This window comes from Pseudophryne corroboree, chromosome 5, assembly GCF_028390025.1.
Source record: "Pseudophryne corroboree isolate aPseCor3 chromosome 5, aPseCor3.hap2, whole genome shotgun sequence".
NCBI classification, from domain to species: Eukaryota; Metazoa; Chordata; class Amphibia; order Anura; family Myobatrachidae; genus Pseudophryne; species Pseudophryne corroboree.
Window position 1 is genome coordinate 791,617,742 of NC_086448.1, and position 22,715 is coordinate 791,640,456.

Here is a 22,715-nt window from a genome sequence, read left to right on the forward strand (position 1 = left end):
CGGGCGTGCTTGGGTTAACCGAGCAAGGCGGGAGGATCCGAGTCTGCCTCGGACCCGTGTAAAATGGGTGAAGTTCGGGGGGGTTCAGATCCCGAGGATCCGAACCCGCTCATCACTAGTTTCAAGGCACACAGGCCTTTTCGTCAGGACGCATATAACTGTGTCAAGTGGATACGGAGCATATAACACAATTGCCATGAACGTACCTTTATACGATGTGGATGTCCCCAGGTGCTGGCGTCCATCGTTAATAAATTTTGGGGTAAATTTGATTTCTTTAGAAATCAAATTTATTAACCCATGGAGGTCTGGATTTGGAGTCACACTCACAATTAAAGTGGAAAAACACACTACAGGCTGATCCAACTTTGATGTAATGTCCTTAAAACAAGTTAAAATGAGGCTCAGTAGTGTGTGTGGCCTCCACGTGCCTGTATGACCTCCCTACAACGCCTGGGCATGCTCCTGATGAGGTGGCGGATGGTCTCCTGAGGGATCTCCTCCCAGACCTGGACTAAAGCATCCGCCAACTCCTGGACAGTCTGTGGTGCAACGTGGCGTTGGTGGATGGAGCGAGACATGATGTCCCAGATGTGCTCAATTGGATTCAGGTCTGGGGAACGGGCGGGCCAGTCCATAGCATCAATGCCTTCATCTTGCAGGAACTGCTGACACACTCCAGCCACATGAGGTCTAGCATTGTCTTGCATTAGGAGGAACCCAGGGCTAACCACACCAGCATATGGTCTCACAAGGGGTCTGAGGATCTCATCTCGGTACCTAATGGCAGTCAGGCTACCTCTGGCGAGCACATGGAGGGCTGTGCGGCCCCCCAAAGAAATGCCACCTCACACCATTACTGACCCACTGCCAAACCGGTCATGCTGGAGGATGTTGCAGGCAGCAGAACATTCTCCTTGGCGTCTCCAGGCTCTGTCACGTCTGTCACATGTGCTCAGTGAGAACCTGCTTTCATCTGTGAAGAGCACAGGGCGCCAGTGGCGAATTTGCCAATCTTGGTGTTCTCGGGCAAATGCCAAACGTCCTGCACAGTGTTGGGCTGTTAGCACAACCCCCACCTGTGGATGTCGGGCCCTCATACCACCCTCATGGAGTCTGTTTCTGATCGTTTGAGTAGACACATGCACATTTGTGGCTTGCTGGAGGTAATTTTGCAGGGCTCTGGCAGTGCTCCTCCTGTTCCTCCTTGCACAAAGGCGGAGGTAGCGATCCTGCTGCTGGGTTGTTGCCCTCCTACGGCCTCCTCCACATCTCCTGATGTACAGGCCTGTCTCCTGGTAGCGCCTCCATGCTCTGGACACTACGCTGACAGACACAGCAAACCTTATTGCCACAGCTCGCATTGATGTGCCATCCTGGATGAGCTGCACTACCTGAGCCACTTGTGTGGGTTGTAGACTCCGTCTCATGCTACCACTAGAGTGAAAGCACCGCCAGCTTTCAAAAGTGACCAAAACATCATCCAGAAAGCATAGGAGCTGAGAAGTGGTCTGTGGTCACCACCTGCAGAACAACTCCTTTATTGGGGGTCTCTTGCTAATTGCCTATAATTTCCACCTGTTGTCTATTCCATTTGCACAACAGCATGTGAAATTGATTGTCAATCACTGTTGCTTCCTAAGTGGACAGTTTGATTTCACAGAAGTGTGATTGAGTTGGAGTTACATTGTGTTGTTTAAGTGTTCCCTTTATTTTTTTGAGCAGTATATATATATATATATATATATATATATATAAATATATATATCCTGGTTTCTGGACCGGCACTCCTCTCTCATCAGTAATGCTGCTCCGGTGCCTCCAGTGACGTGAGGTATCTACCAATGGAAAAAATCTGCGGCACTCTGAGTCTTTACTGCAAAAAGTGTGTATTTACACAAACATCCCAGGTTGGGATGTTTGTGTAAATACACACTTTTTGCAGTAAAGACTCCGAGTGCCGCAGATTTTTTCCATTGGTATATATATATATATATATATATATATATATATACGACTGGTGGTCCGGCACTCCATGTATGCATTAACTTCCCCCGTTGCCTTCACAGGTAAGGAGATATATGGCTAGATGCACCATCACTTGGAAAGGGATAAATTGGAGAGTGAAAAAGCACCAGCCAATCAGCTCATAACTGCCATGTCACATGCTGTGTTTGAAATATGACAGTTAGGAGCTGATTGGCTGGTGCTTTTTCACTCTCCATTTTATCACTTTCTAAGCGATGATGCATCTGGCCAACACAGTGCAATGGTGCGGCATTCAGGATTGTAAATAAAGAAGACACACACAGGTGTAATATCAACGTTTCAATCCTCTAAGAGATTGGCATCAGGATACAGCAAAAACAAGTACAAGAACATTACTCACCCATACTTGTATCCATCACCAAGTGCATGCAGGTCCGACATTCGCGCCAGATCCCCGGTGGCGTCCCGCATTGATGACGTCATCGGGCATAGACGCGATGCACGTCCACCATGACAGTGTACTGTCACCATAGCAACTGAGCAACAAAAACCGCTCTGTAATAGCAATATACAATGTACAATACTGCTGTGAATTATACAAATCAACTACATAAATGCAGCCACTTACAGATAATGCATCATTACAACCCAATAAAGGGAATAACGTCATTTACATAACGGTGAAAGCAACGGATATTTAAAAACAAGAAAGAGATAACATATCATTGGATTACATCCAAACGGTGTATCAACTCACTTTCCCTTTTAATGAGCAATGCATCACGATCATCCCCTCTTTTACTAAGTGGTATATGGTCAATCATGCGGTAACGTAAGCAAGGAAGGCTATTGCATGCCTTAAGAAAATGTCGAGCGACCGGTTGATCACTATAGCCGCTCTCTCTCTCTCTCTCTCTCTCTATATATATATATATATACACACACACACACACACACACACACACACACACACACACACTCACACACAGGATTCTAGGGTGTGTTAATTATAAATAAATGTTGAAAAATTACTTAAAAGTCCATATGAAAGACTTTATTGGTTCTTGGCATCACTTGGTGGCTTTCTTGTAGTATGTTCAAGGTAGACAATGGAGGAAAATCCTGTAGAGATACCCTCTCACCATAAGGAATCATCCAACAGGCAAAGGCCAAGTGGCCAATTAGTAAAAATATACTGTACCATATTTTCTCAATTAAAAATACATATATCAATATATAGGGATTATATCCAAGTACATAAAGTCAGTCAACCAATGCCCACATAGGAGAGATGTTATAAAACCCCACCATCACCTTATTTAAGTGTGTGGGGTCATCACAAAACTGGACAATGGGTAATGGTTTGAAACCCTATATGCGTTTCGTCCATAGGACTTCTTCAGGGGTAGGTAGCCACGAATAGCTCTGAGTTGAGACTCAAATGGAATTTGTCCCATAATATTAAGTTCAAAGTATTTGTGTTTACTTCTCCAGGTAACAACTGGATCTTAAAAATGGGAAAAATGAGTCCCTGCTGGTATAAATGAATCAATAGTATTCCAACGGTATACTGCCAACACTTTCAGTCCAACTGGACCCTAAAAGATCCTAAAATCTATTTTTGATGTTGTTAAAACATGACAATACCCAATTTATTGGATTATGTAGAATCCACTTATATGTCCTATTGAAATAAAAAGGATCTGGATGCTCTCTTAAAGGTATGTGTAACAAAGAGGAAATACAGTAGTCACCACATCAGAAATACATTTTAGGATCTTTTAAGTTGATATTTATTCTTATAATAATAGCAGGGTCCACCAGGCAAAGAACAGGGAAAGTCACCTGGTGAATGGCAGAAGGTCCTTTGCAGGCACATAACACAGGAGATCCACAAACACTGATGACTCGGCAATGAATGCTGGGACCAGACAGGCTTAAATAGTCAGGTGTCAGGTGAAATCCATGCTAGTAATGATTAATCAATTACCTGTCACCTGGCCAGAGAGGAAGCTTAAAAGAGCAGCACCTCTGGCACCTTCCAGGACTACAGCTCATAAAATAAGATGCCTGGTGACCCATTATGACATGGAATCATTGTACAGGAAACCATAACAGAACAGAGTTCTAATAGCCTGTGTCTGATGTGGCTATCTACATATGGTGGGATGATGTCCAGGCTACTGGATGTCCACTTGTGTGTCTTTTATTGCATCTACCTGTATGAACAAGATACTTTGGTGATATTTAAAGAGCGAAGAGAGTGCATTAATGAAGACATCACCTGATTAGTTGGGGCCGTACATCCTTACAAAGTCTTGATTTTTTTTACTAGCCTAGCCAATATAATCCAAATACAAAAATATACTGTACACTAATGACACAGGTAATGAAGACAGTCTCAACGATGACCTCGCTTTTACAATTATTTAATGACAGAAAGGAGAAAGGAATTCATTGTATCTGACAAAAAAATGTAAAGTAAAATGTTAAAGTTGTAATTCATAAAGTGATTAGCTGTAAAGTGCTTGTAGTATGAAAGCTTAATTGCCTTTTTCACGGGCAGGTGTAAAAACGGGAATATGGTGTACCACTGTATACTGCATGTGCCACATAGAACAGGGGCCTTAACAAGAGATAAAGGGGTCTATTCAATTACTGGCGGATTGTTAAAAAAGTCGGAAAAACGTCACTTTCCAACTTTTTTAGGTCGAATTTAGATTCAACCTATTCAATTATAGTTCAGTTTTTCCGACTTTTTAAAAAATCCGACTTGTCGGAAAACACGTGGATCGGCCGATTAGCCGGCGATTCCGACAATTTTTTGGCTTGTTTTCAACAATGTCAATCCGACTTTAAAAAAAAGTCGGTTTGGCATTGTCAAAAATGGGCAAAAACCTGTCGGAATTGCCCGCAAATTGAATACTGAACTCTCGGATCCGTCGGAGAGGATCCAACAGGCATTGAATAGACCCCAAAGTGGAGACGGATAAAGAGTGATAAATGACCAGCCATCCAGCTCCTAACAGTCATGTCACTGGCTGTGTTTGAGCTGGTTGTCTGGTCATTTATCTCTCTTTGGGCCTTATTTATTAACATTATTTTTACTAAAATAATGTGAAAAAGGGTGTTTTCTGTTTTCACACCCTTCTCACATTATTTTAGTATCACCTAAATGTATTAAAGGGCATTTGGAGCAGTTTTCAGAAAAAACTGCTCCAAACCCTTTAATTCACTTTTTTTTAGTAACCCACAGCACATTCCCCATACTTATAATGGGAGATGTGATGTGGCCAAATTTACAAAAAAAATAAAAATGTGAAAAAATTCCGCAGTGTGCCCTGTGATAATCTCACCAGCTCACGCTGATGAGATCACAGGGCAGCACTGCGATAATGTGGCATTTGCCCTTGGCAGAGAAAGCTGAGCGGGGACCCGGCAGAGTGGTCAGCTATTTATGTCCGATGGACACACAAGCTGATCACAGTGTTAAAATAAAAAAGATTAAAAACCAACAACATACTCACCTGTCCAGGGAGCCGGTGTCCGCTGCTCCGGTGAGCGCTGCCGGGCGCCGGGTCCCCCATATGCTGCAATGTGACCCCGGTGCAGTAAAGTGACGCTGCAAAATGGCAGCGCACTTCACAGCACCGGGGATCACAGCGCAGGAGAAGGACCTTGCGCCCAGCAGCCTCCTGAAGACTGGCTTCCTGGACAGGTGAGTATATTATCCTGCTGGGGTGGTGTCCGCAGCGCGCGGGGGTAGTCGCGCGGGGGGGGGGTGTCGACCGGGCGGGGGCGGCGCATGCGCAGCAGGACATCGGGGTATTTTTTATGAAAAATACCCCGATGATGCTGCAAAGAGGCATCGTAGGGACAGCGCTTGACCACAAGCTCTGTCCCTGCATGCGATAATTGATACATCCCTGCGATGTAATCAATTATCGCAGTGCGAGTTTGGTCGATTTTATCATCTGTCATCCGCATCCTGGATGCGGATGGTGATAAATAGGCCCCTTTATCCGCCTCCACTTCATCTCTTGTTGAGGCTTAATATATTTGGGTCCAGGATGCCCAATAACCACACAGCTCAGTGAGTCACTGGCACAAATGGGCAGCAAGAACCACTGGCAGAGTGTGATTGGAGATGTCCTGTAGTCAGCCCAGCTATGAAGACTGCATGTGGTTTATTCCTCCAATGTAGAACGTAGTGCAACGTGTCTGAGCAGAGTAATAGAATTCACAGTACAAGTATAGTGTGTGCAGAATGTGTCATACTAACATGTATTTCTCTTCTGTTACATGTGAGCTAGAAGCAAGACATTCTGAAACAAGTACGTATGGAATTTTATTTTATTTTTAAGTTTTTTTTTACCCTGCAACATTATTTATAAATCTATAGAAAACAAGATCGATCTCTATCTATCTATCTATCTATCTATCTATCTATCTATCTATCTATCTATCTATCTATCTGTCTGTCTGTCTATGGCATACTTGCCTACCCTCCCGGAAAGGCCGGGAGGCTCCCGAAAAACGGGTGACCCTCCCGGCCCCCCGGAAGAGCAGGCAAGTCTCCCGATTTCCGGGGGTCACCCCCTGCCCGCCACCCACTTAGCGAGTAAAGTGGGCGTCCCAGGCAGGCGATGACGCGATTCTTGTTGAATCGCGTCATCATAACCACGCCCCCTGCTGTATAATGCCGGTAATAGCGGCATTACACCGCGGGGGGGGGGGGGGGGGGCTGGCTTAAATGACACGATCCAGAAGCCACGCCCCCGTTACGCCTCTGGCCCACCCCCATTATGCCTCTGGCCCGCCCCCCTGTCACGTCACCTAACTGACCGCCCCCCCCTCCCCCCTGCTGAGCCGACCGGCTGCTCTCTCCCGGAGAGAGCAGCCCAGAAGTCGACAACTATGATCTATGGCAGTGGCGTCACAAGCCGGGTGCGGCCCGCACCTGGGTGTGACGCCTACTAAGGGGTGATACCACACTGTGGGCTCCTCCGCAGTGACAGGAGCCGAGCACTGCAGTGTGAAAGTCTGCTACAGTACCCGGCTCCTGTCATAGAAGAGGAGCCGACAGTGCTGGTAGACTGTCTCCGGGGGCAGCTCAGTACAGCCCAACATCTCCAGAGATGTTGGGCACGCCCCCGGAGTGACGCCCCAGCGAGGCCACGCCCATTTGTTGTCAACCACGCCCCTTTTTTGCCGCGAGCGCGTACCGGGTGTCACCACACCCGGTGACGCCACTGATCTATGGTACTGCAGATGCTAGTTCGAAATGGCTAAAGGACCTCTGACGTCATAACTATGGCAGGGGGGAGGAGCAAGGTTGGTGGGCTAGCAGTTTCACTATCCATGTCAACATATATTCCCTTTTGTAACCTGGTGGTGAGTAAAGCGGAGCGAGACACCGGGGGTACATTTGGGCTCCCATGTTCCCACCTAGCTCCTCCCCATGCTGTTGCAGGTCACGTGGTTGTGACCAGTGTCGGACTGGAGCATGAGGGGCAACAGTGGGTATGCAGTGGTAGGGGCCCATGATTAGAGGTGTGGCCAGCCTACAAAGGGGGTGTGACCAGCCACCACAGAGGTTTGTCTAACCATTATAGAGTACCTGGTCTGGACTCCTTGATAATTTATATAGTAATTAATGCTAGTGCATGCATGATAATGTGCCAGATTAATGACAGCAACGTACTGTAGAGAATACATCCTAATCCTGTGCAGTATAAGGTAACATATGTACATTCTTGCCTACCTGACCCTCTCCATGAGGGAGAAAATGCTCTGTTCCTGGACTTTCCTGGTAATGTATGATTGCCATCACCTGTGGTGAGCTAGGTAATTGATAAGAAAGGTGTTTCACCACAGGTGATGGCAATCATACATTACCAGGAAAGTCCAGGAACAGAGCATGTTCTCCCTCATGGAGAGGGTCAGGTAGGCAAGTATGCATATGTATAATATGTCATTCAAATGCACAGTCTAGAACCTGATCCCTAGAGGAGGAGGTGGGCCCCCAGGCAGTGGGGCCTACCGGTGGTTTCCCCTGTACCCCTATGGGCCAGTCCGAGCCTGGTTGTGACATCACAGGTCCTTTAGCCTGGTAGAATTTAGCCTTAACTTTGAGCACTGAGGACAGGGGTGGGAGGAATTTAAACGTTTTTACCCTTTTGGACAATCAGATTGTTGGGGGCAGCCATTATTGTTTACATGGAACTGAGGGTGAGTTAGAGGGAAGACCTGCCACTAACCCATGTTCAACTTGCGGTGTGAATGTGGGTTTCAATCCGCTGTGACGTGGACCCGGGTTTTTGGTGAAAAAGGGGAATTACTAATCTGCTTTATCAAAGCAGCGCACCAGTTTTTTAAAATGTTCAAATCTTACCAAAGCTTGCCTAGAACAGTGACGTGCGGTGGGGTGAGGCCGGTGAGGCAGAGCCTTTCCTGTCATACTAAGGTTTGTGCCAGAGTTTTGACTGTATAAAGTATATGAAAAATACAAAGAATATGTTTGAAATATCTTTTTTGCATTATTCTAATAATTTTTTTAGCCAGAGCTCTGGAGTAAAAAGTCTATGGCAGGAGAGGCAGTGTCTCCCCTGGCTAACTTTTCCGCACATCTCTGATCAAAACTCACCAAATTTCCAGGAGTTTATACTGCTGCCCCTGTGTATAATGCCCAGATGTACGCTTTGGTTCATATATTGCATGTAAATCTGGTTCTGGTACAAACCAGTGCCTCCTGAGCTATTTAGCTCACCGCACGTCCCTGGCCTAGAAAGCCCTATTTAATTTACTCACACAATAAACTACAGGGCCGAAATGTTTACTACAAACTATAATGTAACGTGGGAACCAGTCGTGAACTTTACACTGCAATCTATTGGTCTACTTAATTCACCTGGCGCAGGTGATGAGAGTCTGCGGCAGGGAGAACTTTATGCGTCCTATCTAAATGTAACTGTTATTTTTAGGCAATCGACTTTGAAGGTTTCCAGCTATTCATGAAGACGTTTCTGGAGGTGGAGCTGCCGGATGAGTTCTGCAAACACCTATTTATGTCCTTCAGTAACAAATTCCAGCACCCCAGCCCCTCCATGCAGAGCAAAACTCAACTACTGTCTGGAGGTAGGTTGTGGCCGTGTCCGTCAGAGGGAGACATTGCTATTCAGTTGCTGCTGGTTTTCTTATGAACTGATTATTTGTGTTTGAGTTACAATCAGTGGTGCAAGTAGAAATAGTGTCGAAAAATGGGCATGGTCATGTGTTATGAGGGGGGCGTGACCACATGCTGCTAGTGGGAGTGGCTACATGACACTAGTGGCATGGCCACACGATAGCCCCTTTTTTGGGGGGAATCTGGAGGCAAGGCTAAAAATATATAGTTATACCTCCAGTATAATAGAAATATATAGTAAAGCCCCCAATTTAATAACAATATATAGTAATGCCTCCATTATAACAGGAAAATACAGCTACTGTGGCACTCCCAGTAACCCTGACAAAGTGGGAGGAGCCGTCATGCTGCCAAGCACCATGGTCTTGTTGCTTTGTGTCACATTATAATTGTGGTAATGGCAAAGTGTGTGGCAGGTGGTACTGCGTACCCGCTGCCAAATTCTTAAGGGTACTCCGTACCCGAGCATACACGCATACTTGCACCACTGGTTACAGTATAATGTGTTTATTTATGCCTATCTGAAGTAAACCTAGAATCAGGGGCGCTTAAGAGAGGAGGAGGCCCGTGTGCAGCCTCCTCAGTTCGGGCCCACTCCTCTCTGCTGGCAGATCGGGCGATTCTGAGCACTAGAGGGCTCAGACTTTACTGGAGCAATAAAGGTATTCCGGGGGCGTTATAGTCAGTGGCAGCTCCAGAGCATTCCAAACTTCATATAGGGGAGCCACACCAACTGCCACTCCAAATACTGCCAAACATTTTCGTCCGAGACTCACTGGCAGTTGGTGCTGCTCCCCTATTTAAATTTTGGACTGCACTGTAGCCCCACCTCTAGAGCCACCACTGGTTATAGTGCACCTGGTGGTATTGGAGCCTACACCATAATAGTATAAACGGTGGAGACACAGCGTATTTTAGGACCACAGGGGCCTTGTATGGCTCCGTTCTGTAATGCAGAACTCCAGAGAAGCCGTGCATGTCCAGTAGCACATATTAAAGATCAGACCTTCTGACCGAGCCACAGCAGGTCCTAGAGACCGCCAGTCTTTACCTGCAAGGCTGCAGGCAGGGCAGAGTGCTCCCCATCCGACAATAATTGTCTGGGATGTACAGCATTAAGGGGTTCATGACCCCGTCCTACCCTGCGCATGCGCCCGCATTTAATGCGGGTGACCCGCAGTAGTTGCGAACGCCTCTGCCTGATTGACGAGGCGTTTGCGGGGTGGCAACACTCCGTTTTCTAGGCAGAAACGGAGCGTTGCGGGGAGGCGCTTAACCAACAGGGGTGCGGCAGCGCGAACGGAGGGAATGTCGTTGGCAATTTCGGGGCAGTTGCGTGTCATTACACATAGCCGCTCAAAACTAAAAAATGGGGGCGGGTCTCCTGCGCAGGAGGAATCCACAATTTCAGCGATCACATCGCAATTGCGGCCCCTAGCATGCAATTCAAAGGTTTGCAAATTTTGCAAAAAAGCAGGATTTGCAATCCTTACTGAATAACCCCCTTCGCAGCCGTGCGATCGGGTCGGAACTGCACATTCGCTGTGGCCGCATTGCGCAGGCGCGTCATTGCCTGGCAACGGCCGTCACCGGGCAGCGATGTCGCTAGCGAAGAAAGTGGTCACAGCGGCGACCGCAGGAAGATTGACAGGAGGAAGGCGGAACCGGGCGTCAACTCATCGTTTTCTGGGCGTGGAGATCCAAACACAGGCGTGTCGAGGCATTTGGAGAGTGGATGTCTGAGGTCAGTACCGGGACCGGCAATGCTGGATTGATCGCACAGGGGAAGTAACTCTTACCCTGGTCTTGTTCTACACAAAACTTTTTTTGCATAGCAGGGCTGCACAAGCGATCGCAGCCTTGCTATGCAATAATACACTCCCCCATAGGCAGCGTCTAGTTGATCGCACGGCCTGCAGAAAGTGATAGCGTGCGATCAACTCGGAATGAGGGCCATAATTCTTTCCAGTGTCTCTCTGCAAATTGAGCTATAGAACTGTCAGGCCAGTACTGTCAGCTGCACAATCCTAAAAGCGCTGTTTTTATGGTGATAGCTCTGGGGAGCCAGAAACTATTTTGTTTGATTAGTTGCTTCTTAGCTCTACAAGAATAATTCCAATCTGAGTCCTGTTTCCGTATGGATGTGCCTGACTGTCTCCGCTTTATAGAAAGTTCCATTGATGTCTCATCTAACACTACAGTAACTGTTATTTCTGTTACTTTAGATCATACCTGCCAACTGTCCCATAGTGACAGAAAATGGGGGTGTTGCTCGCGATTGCAACACTCCTGCGAAGCCATGTCCCCTTATCTTTAGGTCGCGCCCCTTTCGGACGCGACGCAGCTTTGCCACGCCTGGGAGTCCCGCTTCCCCATCTCCCGATGTTGGGAGGTATGCTTTAGATCACAGGTTCTCAAACTCAGTCCTCATGACCCCACACGGTTCATGTTTTGCAGGTCACCTGTAGATTTTTAAAATGTGACATTTGGTGATACACCTTGCACCTGCTGGGTGACCTGGAAAACGTGAACCGTGTGGGGTCCTGAGGACCGAGTTTGAGAACCACTGCTTTAGATGATGAGAATAGTGATGAGAATTCAAAAAAACCATATTGCAGTCTTATTACTTAAGGTCTCCCCTATGGGTTGAATATGATATCCCGGTGGACGGGATGCTGACGCTCAGAATACAGATGCCGGTATCCCGATATTTGAAATCCTGACAGGGGGGAAAGTAAGTTTGTTCCCCCCTCTACCATAGCCTGTGCTTCTCGCAGCCTAACCCTAACTACCCCCTTAGTACCTAACCCTAACCTCCCCCGGTGGTGCCTAATCCTACCCCCCCTCGCCATCTAACCCTTCCCCTGTCTAAACCTAACCTCACCCAGTAGTGCCTAACCCCCCTCCCCGCAGCCTAACCCTCCCCTCCCCAAGCAGCCTAACCCTAACACCCCTGGGTGGCGCATAAACCTAACCCCCTGTGATGTTAGTGTATTAATATTTGTAGACACTCCCTTACTAATAGGTGTAAGCCTGAATCTTTAGTGATGGTCCCTGGGACCAGGGGGATGCTGGGAAGTGGGTGGTCCAGTGTGCAGTGTGCCTGGAGTTGGATGGAATAAACAGCACAGCAGTGAACTCACATGTCTCTGTGTCCTGATGACTGGATTTACAAACGTGTGAACAAAACATGGTGTCAGAAGAAGTTTAACTTGGACTGCTAGTGCTCTTAGAGTGTGACAGAATCTTGCAGAAGTCTGTAAGGCTGTGATAGTGTCTGCAAAGCCTGCCGTGTGCTCCTCTCTTCAAACAGTGAGTAACCATGGATAAACTAGCTCCTCCAACCGGCATGCTGATGTCTGGTAACTTGTCTGAAAACTGGAAAAGACTTAAGCAAAGGTTTAATATATACCTTGCTGCATGTGGAGCTGATTCAGAGGCTGACAAAACGAAGGCATCCATTTTCCTCCATGTGATAGGAAAGGATGTGCAGGACATTTATAATAGTTTTCAGTTTGATGAGGGGCAGAATATGGTGCTATCTTCTATAATGCAAAAGTTTGAAGATTACTTTGTGCCAAGGAAAAATGTGACATATGAAAGATATAAGTTTTTCACATGTGATCAGAAGTCTGTAGATGGATTTGATCAGTATGTTACAGAGCTGCAATCACTCAGTAACACCTGTGAGTTTGGTGATTTAAAGGATTCACCGATTAGAGATCGTATTGTCTGTGGAATACATGATAATGGACTCAGAGAGAGATTGCTGAGAGAGCAAGACCTAACACTAGAAAAGGCAGTGACTATATGTAGATCTGCAGAAATAACTAGATTTCAAGCCAAAAAGTTACACAAGGAAGCTGATGTGCATGTAGTGCAGAAAACAGAGCCATGCAAACCTCCATTCTCAAGAATGAAGCTGTCTAAGCCACAGTCTAATAAGGAAATGTGTAGTAGATGTGGAAATGCTCACAATCCTAAAATGTGCCTTGCTTATGGTAAAACCTGCATGAAATGTGGTAGACTTAATCACTTTGCCAAATGCTGTAAAATTAAAAGTAAAACAACCAAAGTGCATGCTGTTAAACAAACAGATGGCTTCTTTGTGGATTGCATTGAACTTTGCAGTGCAGATAAGAAAGAATGGATTGTCCCTTTAACTGTGAACGAGATTGTCATTCCCTTTAAGCTTGATACTGGTGCGCAGGTGAATTTAATATAATTTCAAGACTATAAGACTTTTGGAGTAAAACCTAAAATTCAACCAGCCAAAGTGAAAGTTACAGGGTACACTGGGGAGGAAATTCCTGTGAAAGGTACATGCTTAGTGACACTGAAATATAAGGGACAACAGTTTAAAACATCTCTACTGATTGTGGATAAAAATGTGCAACCGATTCTAGGATTAAGTTCCTGTGAGAAACTAAGCTTGCTAAAGAAAGTTTTTATGGTGACATCACAAGTAGAAGATGACTGCAAATCGATGTTTACAGAATACAGAGACTTGTTTGAAGGTCTAGGTTGTTTGCCTGGAGAGCATAAAATAAATATAGACACGCAAGTTTCTTCAGTGATACACCCCTGTAGAAAAGTGCCGTTTGCGCTGAGAGAAAAACTGAAACAAGAGTTAAATCGCATGGAAGCCTTGGATGTGATACAGAAAGTTGATGAGCCTACTGAATGGGTAAGCTCCTTAGTAATTGTTGAAAAGAAAAATGGACAACTCCGAATATGTCTAGACCCCAGAGATTTAAACAAAGCTATTAAACGAGAACATTACAAACTACCAATCAGAGATGAAATCATGTCGCAATTTGCGGGAGCAAAATGGTTCAGTAAATTGGAGGCATCTTCAGGATTCTGGCAAATGAAGCCAGATGAGGCCAGCTTAAAGCTTTGTACATTTAATACACCAGAAGGTCGATACAGATTTCTTCGACTACCATATGGAATATTGTCTGCTCCAGAAGTATATCACAAAAAGATACACATGATTTTTGAACATATTCCAGGTGTTGAAACAATGATGGATGACATTATTGTCTGGGGATCTACAAAGGAAGAACATGATTCTAGATTGAGACAAGTAATGGAACTTGTCAAGAAAGTGAATCTAAAGCTAAACAAGGACAAATGTGAATTTGGCTTTATGGGCGACGTGGTCTCGGATCAAGGTGTAAAACCAGACCCAAGGAAAATATCAGCCATAGTGAACATGGAACGTCCTAACAACAAAGACGACGTCAGAAGATTCCTAGGAATGATAACTTACTTAGGAAAGTTTATTTCTCAACTCTCTGAACGAACAGCCTCTCTTAGATGGTTGTTGGACAAAGATAACGAGTGGATGTGGTCACATGAATAAGAAGAAAGTTGGCAAAACTTGAAACAGATCATTACAGAGCAACCAGTGCTAAAATTCTTTGATCCTGCGAAAAGAATAAGAATTTCAGCAGATGCTTCACAATTTGGCCTAGGCTCAGTGCTGTTACAAGAACATGAGGATACATGGCAACCAGTAATCTATGCATCAAGAGCACTGACAAGTGCTGAAACAAGGTATGCTCAGATAGAAAAAGAACTTCTAGCGATCACATATGCATGTGAGCGATTTCATCAGTTTGTGTATGGTCAAACATTTACAGTGGAAACTGACCACAAGCCATTGTCAGCTATCATGACTAAATCATTACATGACTGTTCCATGAGAATTCAACGAATGCTTATCAGACTACAGAAATATGATGTACACTTGCTGTACTGTCCCGGCAAATACATGTGCATTGCTGATACACTTTCTCGTGCTGTGGACAAAAGTGAAGGTTCCAAAAGTCTGATGGATGAAGAGATAGAAGCCTATGTTAATTTGATCGTAGCTTCTCTACCAGTGTCTCTTGCAAGACAAGAACAGATTAGGAAAGAAACTGAGACAGATGACACAATGAAAGTGTTGAAAGATATCATTCTCAAAGGTTGGCTAGCAGAAAACATGCATGCCCGCTGTCTATCCATGATTATTGGATGTACCGCAGTGACCTTACAGTTGTCGATGGTATTATTTACAAAGGCAATAGGTTTGTCATACCTGCACGACTAAGAAAAGCTATGCTGTGTAAGATACATGAAGGACACTTAGGAGAAGAAAAATGTAAGCGGAGAGTGCGTGAAGTTATGTATTGGCCAAGAATGAACCAAGACATAGCACAGACTACAACTACATGTGAATTGTGTCTTACGTATAGATCGAAACAAGTCGAGCCACTGAGTCCTCACGCAGTGCCAGAGAGACCGTACCAGAAAGTTGGCTCAGATTTGTTTGATTGTAATGGGAAAACGTACATTGTCGTGACTGATTATTACTCTAACTACCCTGAGGTGAAGACACTACATACAACTACTAGTAAAGCCGTAATCAATTGCATGAAGTCAATCTTTGCAAGGCATGGTGTGCCTATGGAAGTGTTCACTGACAATGGTCCTCATTTTTCCAGTGCTGAATTTAGACAATTTGCTGATGAGTGGGAATTTGTCCATACTACGTCAAGTCCCCACTATCCACGCTCAAATGGGTTGGTGGAAAGTTCAGTAAAAACTGTAAAGAGTCTCATAAAAAAAGCTCAAGAAGGTAAAGAAGATTTCTACAAAAGTCTTTTAATCTACCGCAGTACACCTTTACAGAATGGACTTTCTCCTGCACAAATGCTGATGGGAAGGAGGATTAGAGCAAATCTCCCGATACATGATGAACTGCTTAAAACACATAACTCAGCGTTGGTCAGACTGAGTAAGGAACGTCAACAGGCGAAACAGAAACTGTTCCATGACAGGCGAGCAAAAAGCTTATCTGATATAAAATCAGATGACCAAGTCCATCTCAGAGATCACGAGAAAGGTATTTGGGTGCCGAAAGGTATTGTGCAAGCACAAGTAGCACCAAGATCTTATACTATACGTACAGAGCATGGAACGGAAGTAAGAAGAAATCGGGTGGATTTAAGATCTCAACCTAACCATAATGAAGACAACATGACCGAAGAATACCCTTCATCTGACATGTATGATGATCCTGATAATGGTGAACAAACCACGATTCTAGAAAGGTCCAACATGGTCGATGAAACACAGACTGTATGAAAACACCTAAAAGGGAAATACGCAAACCTGAGAGACTCATTGAAACGTGTTAGATGATGTTCTTAATATGACGTTGTTAATTGTTGCATTGAAGCATACAGGGCTTATCTTTAAAAAAAAGAGGATGTGATGTTAGTGTATTAGAATGCTTAATATTTGTAGACACTCCCTTACTAATAGGTGTAAGCCTGAATCTTTAGTGATGGTCCCTTGGACCAGGGGGATGCTGGGAAGTGGGTGGTCCAGTGTGCAGTGTGTCTGGAGTTGAATGGAATAAACAGCACAGCAGTGAACTCACATGTCTCTGTGTCCTGATGACTGGATTTACAAACGTGTAAACAAAACATCCCCTACCCCCTCGGCCATAACCCAAACCCGCCCGCTATATTTACGGTCAGGATCCTGGTGTCAGTCTCCTGACCAGGTCGGGATTCCAGTGTGGGCATTCTGACGTCTGTCGGGACTCCGGCTACCAGGATACCCACAGCCGTCATCTTAACCGCATCTCTCCCCTATAATATATATTTTACTGACTGCAAATATGTCACTGATCCTGTTTACCAGCTTCCCAATAAGTAAGATGGGAATAAAGAGTTAAAGGATCAATACAATGCAAATATAAACACAATCGCAGGTGCTGCATGTAGAATCTGCTGTTCAGTGCGACCCTAAAGGGTTTTCTAATGAGCTTAGGGGGACATATACTAAGCAGTGATAAAAGTTGAGAAGTGAGCCAGTGGAGAAGTTGCCCATGTCAACCAATCAGCTGCTCTGTATACTTTTATATTATGCAAATTATAAATGTTACGTCAATGCTGATTGGCTGCCATGGGCAACTTCTCCACTGGCTCGCTTCTCCACTTTTATCACTGCTTAGTACATGTCTCCCTAAGTCTTTAACTCCCTCAATTTCAGTATCCTGAGTTTGCACATAAAAGGCAGCAGGTGATTTATAGTCAGCATAAGTATTTCTTATGTAAAACATACAGCGGGAGACATGAGTCACTGTTGCTACAGTATTCTCCTATTGTATTTGCTGCGGCAATTATTCTATTCTGCCAGCGACGTTGCTGCATTTATGACTCTGGCTGATAGACAGGTTGTCACTGAAAACTTTATTTGCGGGGTGTAAATCTGTAATTACTGATCTATGCTATTCCGTCATGAAAAGAAGCTGAAGACTACCAGTTGTATATCAGTATTCCCGGACCGATCCGGGCGCATCATGTAGCTGCGAATAGTGGCTGTGCATGACAATGTGATGTGAATGGCAGAATGAATGAGAATGTTTTTGTTCTAATCCAAATATTTAAGTCTAGAACAATGATGGCATTAATTTCCCTTCTGCATGATATATATATTTATATTTCCATGATGGATTCTATGTCTTTGGTTTCACACATCTTTTATTCCAATTCTGTTAAATATTCAAGGGGAAATGTACTAAGTTTTGAAGAGTGATAACATGGAGAGAGATAAAGTACCAGCCAATCAGCTCCTAGCTGCCATGTTACAGGCTGTATCTGAAAAATGACAGGAGGTGATTGGTTGGTACTTTATCTCTCTCCACTTTATATCTTTCCAAGGCTTAGTACATTTGCCCCAAAGTCTGTTTTGTACTCCCAGGAAACCAGGAACTTTCTGTTAGGGACCCCAGCCAGTAGGGACACATCCTGGTTGCCAACTTTTGGCATAGGGCAGGGCCGTGCAAGTGGAGCAGAAACTTTTGGGGTAGCACAGTAGTCCCGTGGCCCCTGCATCTGCTGCTGCAGTGCCGCTTGGAACATCTAAAGAATGCTACAGGAATCCACCCAGAGTTCAACAAGCTCTCTACATTTACCTGCCATGGCCCCGCTCCCTCGCACAACACCATCCGTTCAGGGGGCAGCCGCTCCGCCCCCTCCCGTTCAGTTATACTTGCCCCCTGTTCCCGATCAACTCTTGTCCCTTTGCTGGGACGTGCACATGCTCCTCTGCCGTCATTAGGTAATCTCTCAAATATAATGAGTGCATGAATGAATGTTTTGCAGTGTCTTGTGTGAGATATGGAGTGTTCTGGATTTATTAGATGTATGTAACAGGGGGCCTGTCTCAGAGCCAGATGCTAGTGAAACATCAGGCGCTGATGCATCTGAGGCACACTTCGCATGCGTCCAGATGGTCACCACTGGCTGACGCAGATCAGAACTGCATGGAGATCCATGTATTTCAGAGAGGCGTTACAAGGCGGTGACAGGGGAGCTTGGCTCAAGGCGACAGGGGTGTCAGGGGCGCTGGTGTCACAGACTGCGTCGGAAGATGCAGTTCTTCTAACCCCCGCAGCCAAATTCCGACAGACATTCTGAGCAACCTTTGTGAGCACCAGGGAGGATTAGTGCGGCAGTTGGTGGGCGTATCGACAGACAGACGATTGGCTGCGTCATTAGCATCAATTTGCAGTAGCAACTGCAACAAAAGTCGCTACTGCTGCTGCTTTGTGTCCACCTACAGTATAACTCACCCCCAAGGATTTGGAAATTAGGAATGGGGAACAAGCTCACAAAAGGATTAGGGTTTCAGTCCTTCCCCTCACAACATTTGTGGGTGCAATTTTACACATTTCTCAGGCAGAGTTTGGCCATAAGTGTTCCAATGGGACTTCCAGACTGACTCCCTCCCCGACCTCGACAGAGGGCCATCGCCCCAATTCAGGAACTGGTGGGGACTCTAGGGACAAATGAGAGGTATGGGTGAGAGATTTCAAGTCCCTCTATTTCCCCAACCACAGGACATAGAAAGATGGGGCAGATGGGGCATCCAGCTACAAAATTATATGGCAACTTAGAAGCTTTTGTCTGGTGATCGCCAGTCAATAAAAGTAACATTTTCCATAGGGGGGCACATTATGCCCTATAAACCCCATACTGGCTGTACACATGTTTTGTTTGAAGGAAGTGAGTCTAAAACCAAAACACATGAGGGCGGTTTTGGCAAACCCAAAACATTACAAGTTGCTGTAATACAGTTCCAAAACCAAAACACAATGGCTGGCGCTCTCTAATATCTATCTCTGTCAGGTAGTTGGTGTGGCGGGTAAGTCCAGCTGCCCCTGAGGGGGCGACATTCAGTAAGTTAGGGGCGCCAAATTGAAATTATATCTTGCCCCACCTAAAAACACTGTGGTACCCCTGACTTATATCAATGTATATTTAAGTCTACCAAGGCTTTTCAGTGTGTCGTTCATGTTAGAAAAACAGTGCAGTGTACACTGCTGACGGTAAAAGATTTCCATGGAACCAGGGCTGGGTTTTTAGTAGCAGCGTGAAAGGTCACCAGCCGAGGACGAAAATACACTGAAGACCCTTCAAAGTCATATTTAATAGGTGCAATGTAACTCAGTGCCTTTCATACCAGAAATTCCTCTCAGCGTATAGTAATAAGTGTTCCACAATAACCTTTCCTGCCTTTTCCTACATGAATTGGTCAAACAAGTAATACTGTTACGCTACAATACCGGGTTTGTTTTGTCTGTTGTCTTTGTATTACATTGTACTAATTTGTAATACAACTGTACAAATTATGACTATTTTCCCCCTTTAGGTCTTCGTATGAATTACAGAAGTAACAGTTCCTCGCGATCTTCTTCCCCTGTGTCTCTGCGACCTCCTGACGTTATCCAGCTGAAGGACATTGTTTGTTATTTATCACTGCTTGAAAGAGGAAGACCGGAGGACAAGCTGGAATGTGCGTATTAGCTTCATATTTGCATTCTGCTCAAATTCTATTCATTTTATTATCATTTTGGCTGTTTTATTTAGTAGGGTTATGACACCTTTCAACTGCCCCGATTTTCCCGCGGATCGCAGTGTCCTGTGGTGGTGTGTGTGTGTTTGTGTGTGTGTGTGGGGGGGGGGGGGGGGGGGGCAATTGGGAGACCCTATCTCACCTGCTGCAGAGTGGGGTGAGGAATTAATGTTCGCTTCCCCTCTGCTCAGACGCGGCTGTTAGGAATATTCATGTAGTCTGCGGAGAAACAAGGCGTCCAGCCGGCCGGTTTCAAAAGATGAAGCAGCTGAAGCCTGTGCAAGCCTATCCACGAGCCACCCCTGCGTCATGACTTCCTCTTGTCTAGGCCCCTCCCACATCACTTACGAACTCGTGCAAGCGAAGTCTGGATTTCTGACGGGGTACTGAGGAACGTAGGGGATTTTTCACTTTGTGGGGCAGCGGGAGTCTCCCAGTGAACTGGGAGACTCCTGCAGGATGCGGGATGGTAGGCAGCTACAGTATGTTATGTGTACATGTGATTGGGAGCATAGATTGTAAGCTCTGCTGGGGCAAGGACTGAAGCGCTGTGGAACATGTGCACTACATAAATGTTAATAAATAAATAAATAATAATAATAATAATCCAATTCTGCTTACTTTCCATTAACAAAGATAATAAATGTGTCATGTATTTAAGCAGTGACATACTGTACTGTCTCTAGCATCAAGCTCGAAAGACATTATGGGGGAGATTCAAATGTTTTAAAAGTCAGTTGGGAGTCTGTTTTTTCCTATCTAATAGACAGGGGAAAAACAGACACCCAACAGACTTTTCAAACATTTGAATCTCCCCCTATGGCTCAGATTTATCAAGCCATTTATCATTCTCCAAGACTTGAAAAATCTGGGCCTATTTCTGGTAAGCTTCTCTCCGATGTCAGACTGCATGTGCAAGTACTGTACAGTAACTGAAATGACGCTATGGGTCCTGATTCATGATTGGAAGCGGCCGTGCAATTCCATGTCATTAAAATTCGAATGCAGCAGGAGGAGTCTGTAGGAGATAGATACCACCTGTTAACACTTATGAGATCCGAGTACTGTGTCTGAGCCCCGAATCACCATCATAACCATTGCAACCATTGGTCGCCATTTGTGATGGTTACAGACACTGGCCAGCCTGCGTAAACTGACGACGCAGACCCTGGATCCGTCGCGCCGTCAAAATGTTTTTTTTAAAGAATGTTGCCAGGTGCCAAACGCCGCAGCGTGCTAACCAGGCTACAGCTGACGGGGCTGCAAACGATATTGCGAGACCCGTTCTGCACAGGCGCAGACCTCCAAACATCGTATTTGTACGAAAACCATCGGGTTTTCATACAAATATGAATTTGCAGAACTTTCATGCTTGAGAGAAAGATGCACATTTATGAGAATAAAGTACATGTATGAGAGGAAACAGCCTTTTGCATATGCCAGTAATAGTCATATCCTCTTCTGCAGACACGATCATTACTGGGACAACGTCGCCCTCTGCTGGAGAACTTAAGTCATTACAGCATATGTCATCTGTATTCAGTATGTAATTAATTGTAAAGTATTTCTGTGAATTGACCAACATATAAGAGTGAGTCAACTCTGGCCTTTTGCCACTGTGTGGTTTATGAAATTAATAAAGACAAGGCCAACCCTAGTGTTCTGTATTTCTATTTCTACCAGTTAGCGTATTTTAGTCTGTAGAAACCAATCACGCATTTGCTTTCATGTTACTGAATATTATTAGAAAAATTACTGTTGTGTAATGTGGTTGCTATAAGTTCAAGTGATTACTGGCACCAGGCCGTGGTTAGACAGAGAAACTGCACCTGCCTAAGTATGGGGCTCTAAAGACGCACCGAGACAGACACACCGCCGCAAGATGCTGCAAGTATTTGATAAATCGGTCACGGAATTAGCATAAGTCGCAGGCGTGGGTGTGGCAAGAGACTCAGCCACGCCTGCATTTAACTCACAATCAGGCAGGATATGTTTTACAAAATCCCGTTAAAATGGAATTGATTAATGATGTCTTTTTTTTCTAAACTACTTAATAAATGTTTTCTCTCCTTTGTCTTAATATTTCAGTTATGTTTCGGCTATATGACACAGATGGGAATGGTTCTCTGGACAGCACGGTAAGCAGCATATAGTTCTGTATGTAGCATGTGTGTCTACTCAGTAGCGGATCTTGCCACGGGCAAGCAGGACTTTTGCCCGGGGCGCCGCCTTCCGGAGGGCGCATGGCGCCGCACCAGGGCAAGATCCGCTGCTGCTGTGCCCCCCGCTGGCCGCCTGCCCCCCGCTGCCGCTGTTAAGGGAAACTAGACGCGTACGCGTCTAGTTTCCCTTCGTGGAGAGGACCTTTGCTGTGCGGTGCACGATGACGTCATCGCGCACCGTACATCATTTCAGTCTGTACAGGGGGCGTAAATGACCATGCCCCCTGTACGAAGCCATGCCCCCTATTGTCGCCCGGGGCACACAGCGCCCAAGAACCGGCCCTGTGTCTACTAGTAGAAAAATGAATAGAGAATGTTTCGCTGGATCATCGGATTAGCTTATTATCCTAAATAATATGATTTATCATGATGTTTTACAGTAGCTGCCCCACTAGTCT

The 22,715-nt window shown here is 45.3% G+C and overlaps 1 protein-coding gene across 1 annotated transcript in view; it reads left to right on the top strand.

The window, feature by feature from the left end:
- DGKB (diacylglycerol kinase beta) overlaps positions 1-22,715 on the top strand; it is a 903,118-nt gene that overhangs the window by 127,570 nt on the left and 752,833 nt on the right. The window contains exons 3-6 of the mRNA XM_063924421.1: positions 6,303-6,323; positions 8,973-9,126; positions 19,892-20,035; positions 22,184-22,233. Of these exons, the coding sequence (XP_063780491.1) occupies positions 6,303-6,323; positions 8,973-9,126; positions 19,892-20,035; positions 22,184-22,233 (369 nt within the window). The remainder of the gene's footprint in view (positions 1-6,302; positions 6,324-8,972; positions 9,127-19,891; positions 20,036-22,183; positions 22,234-22,715) is intronic.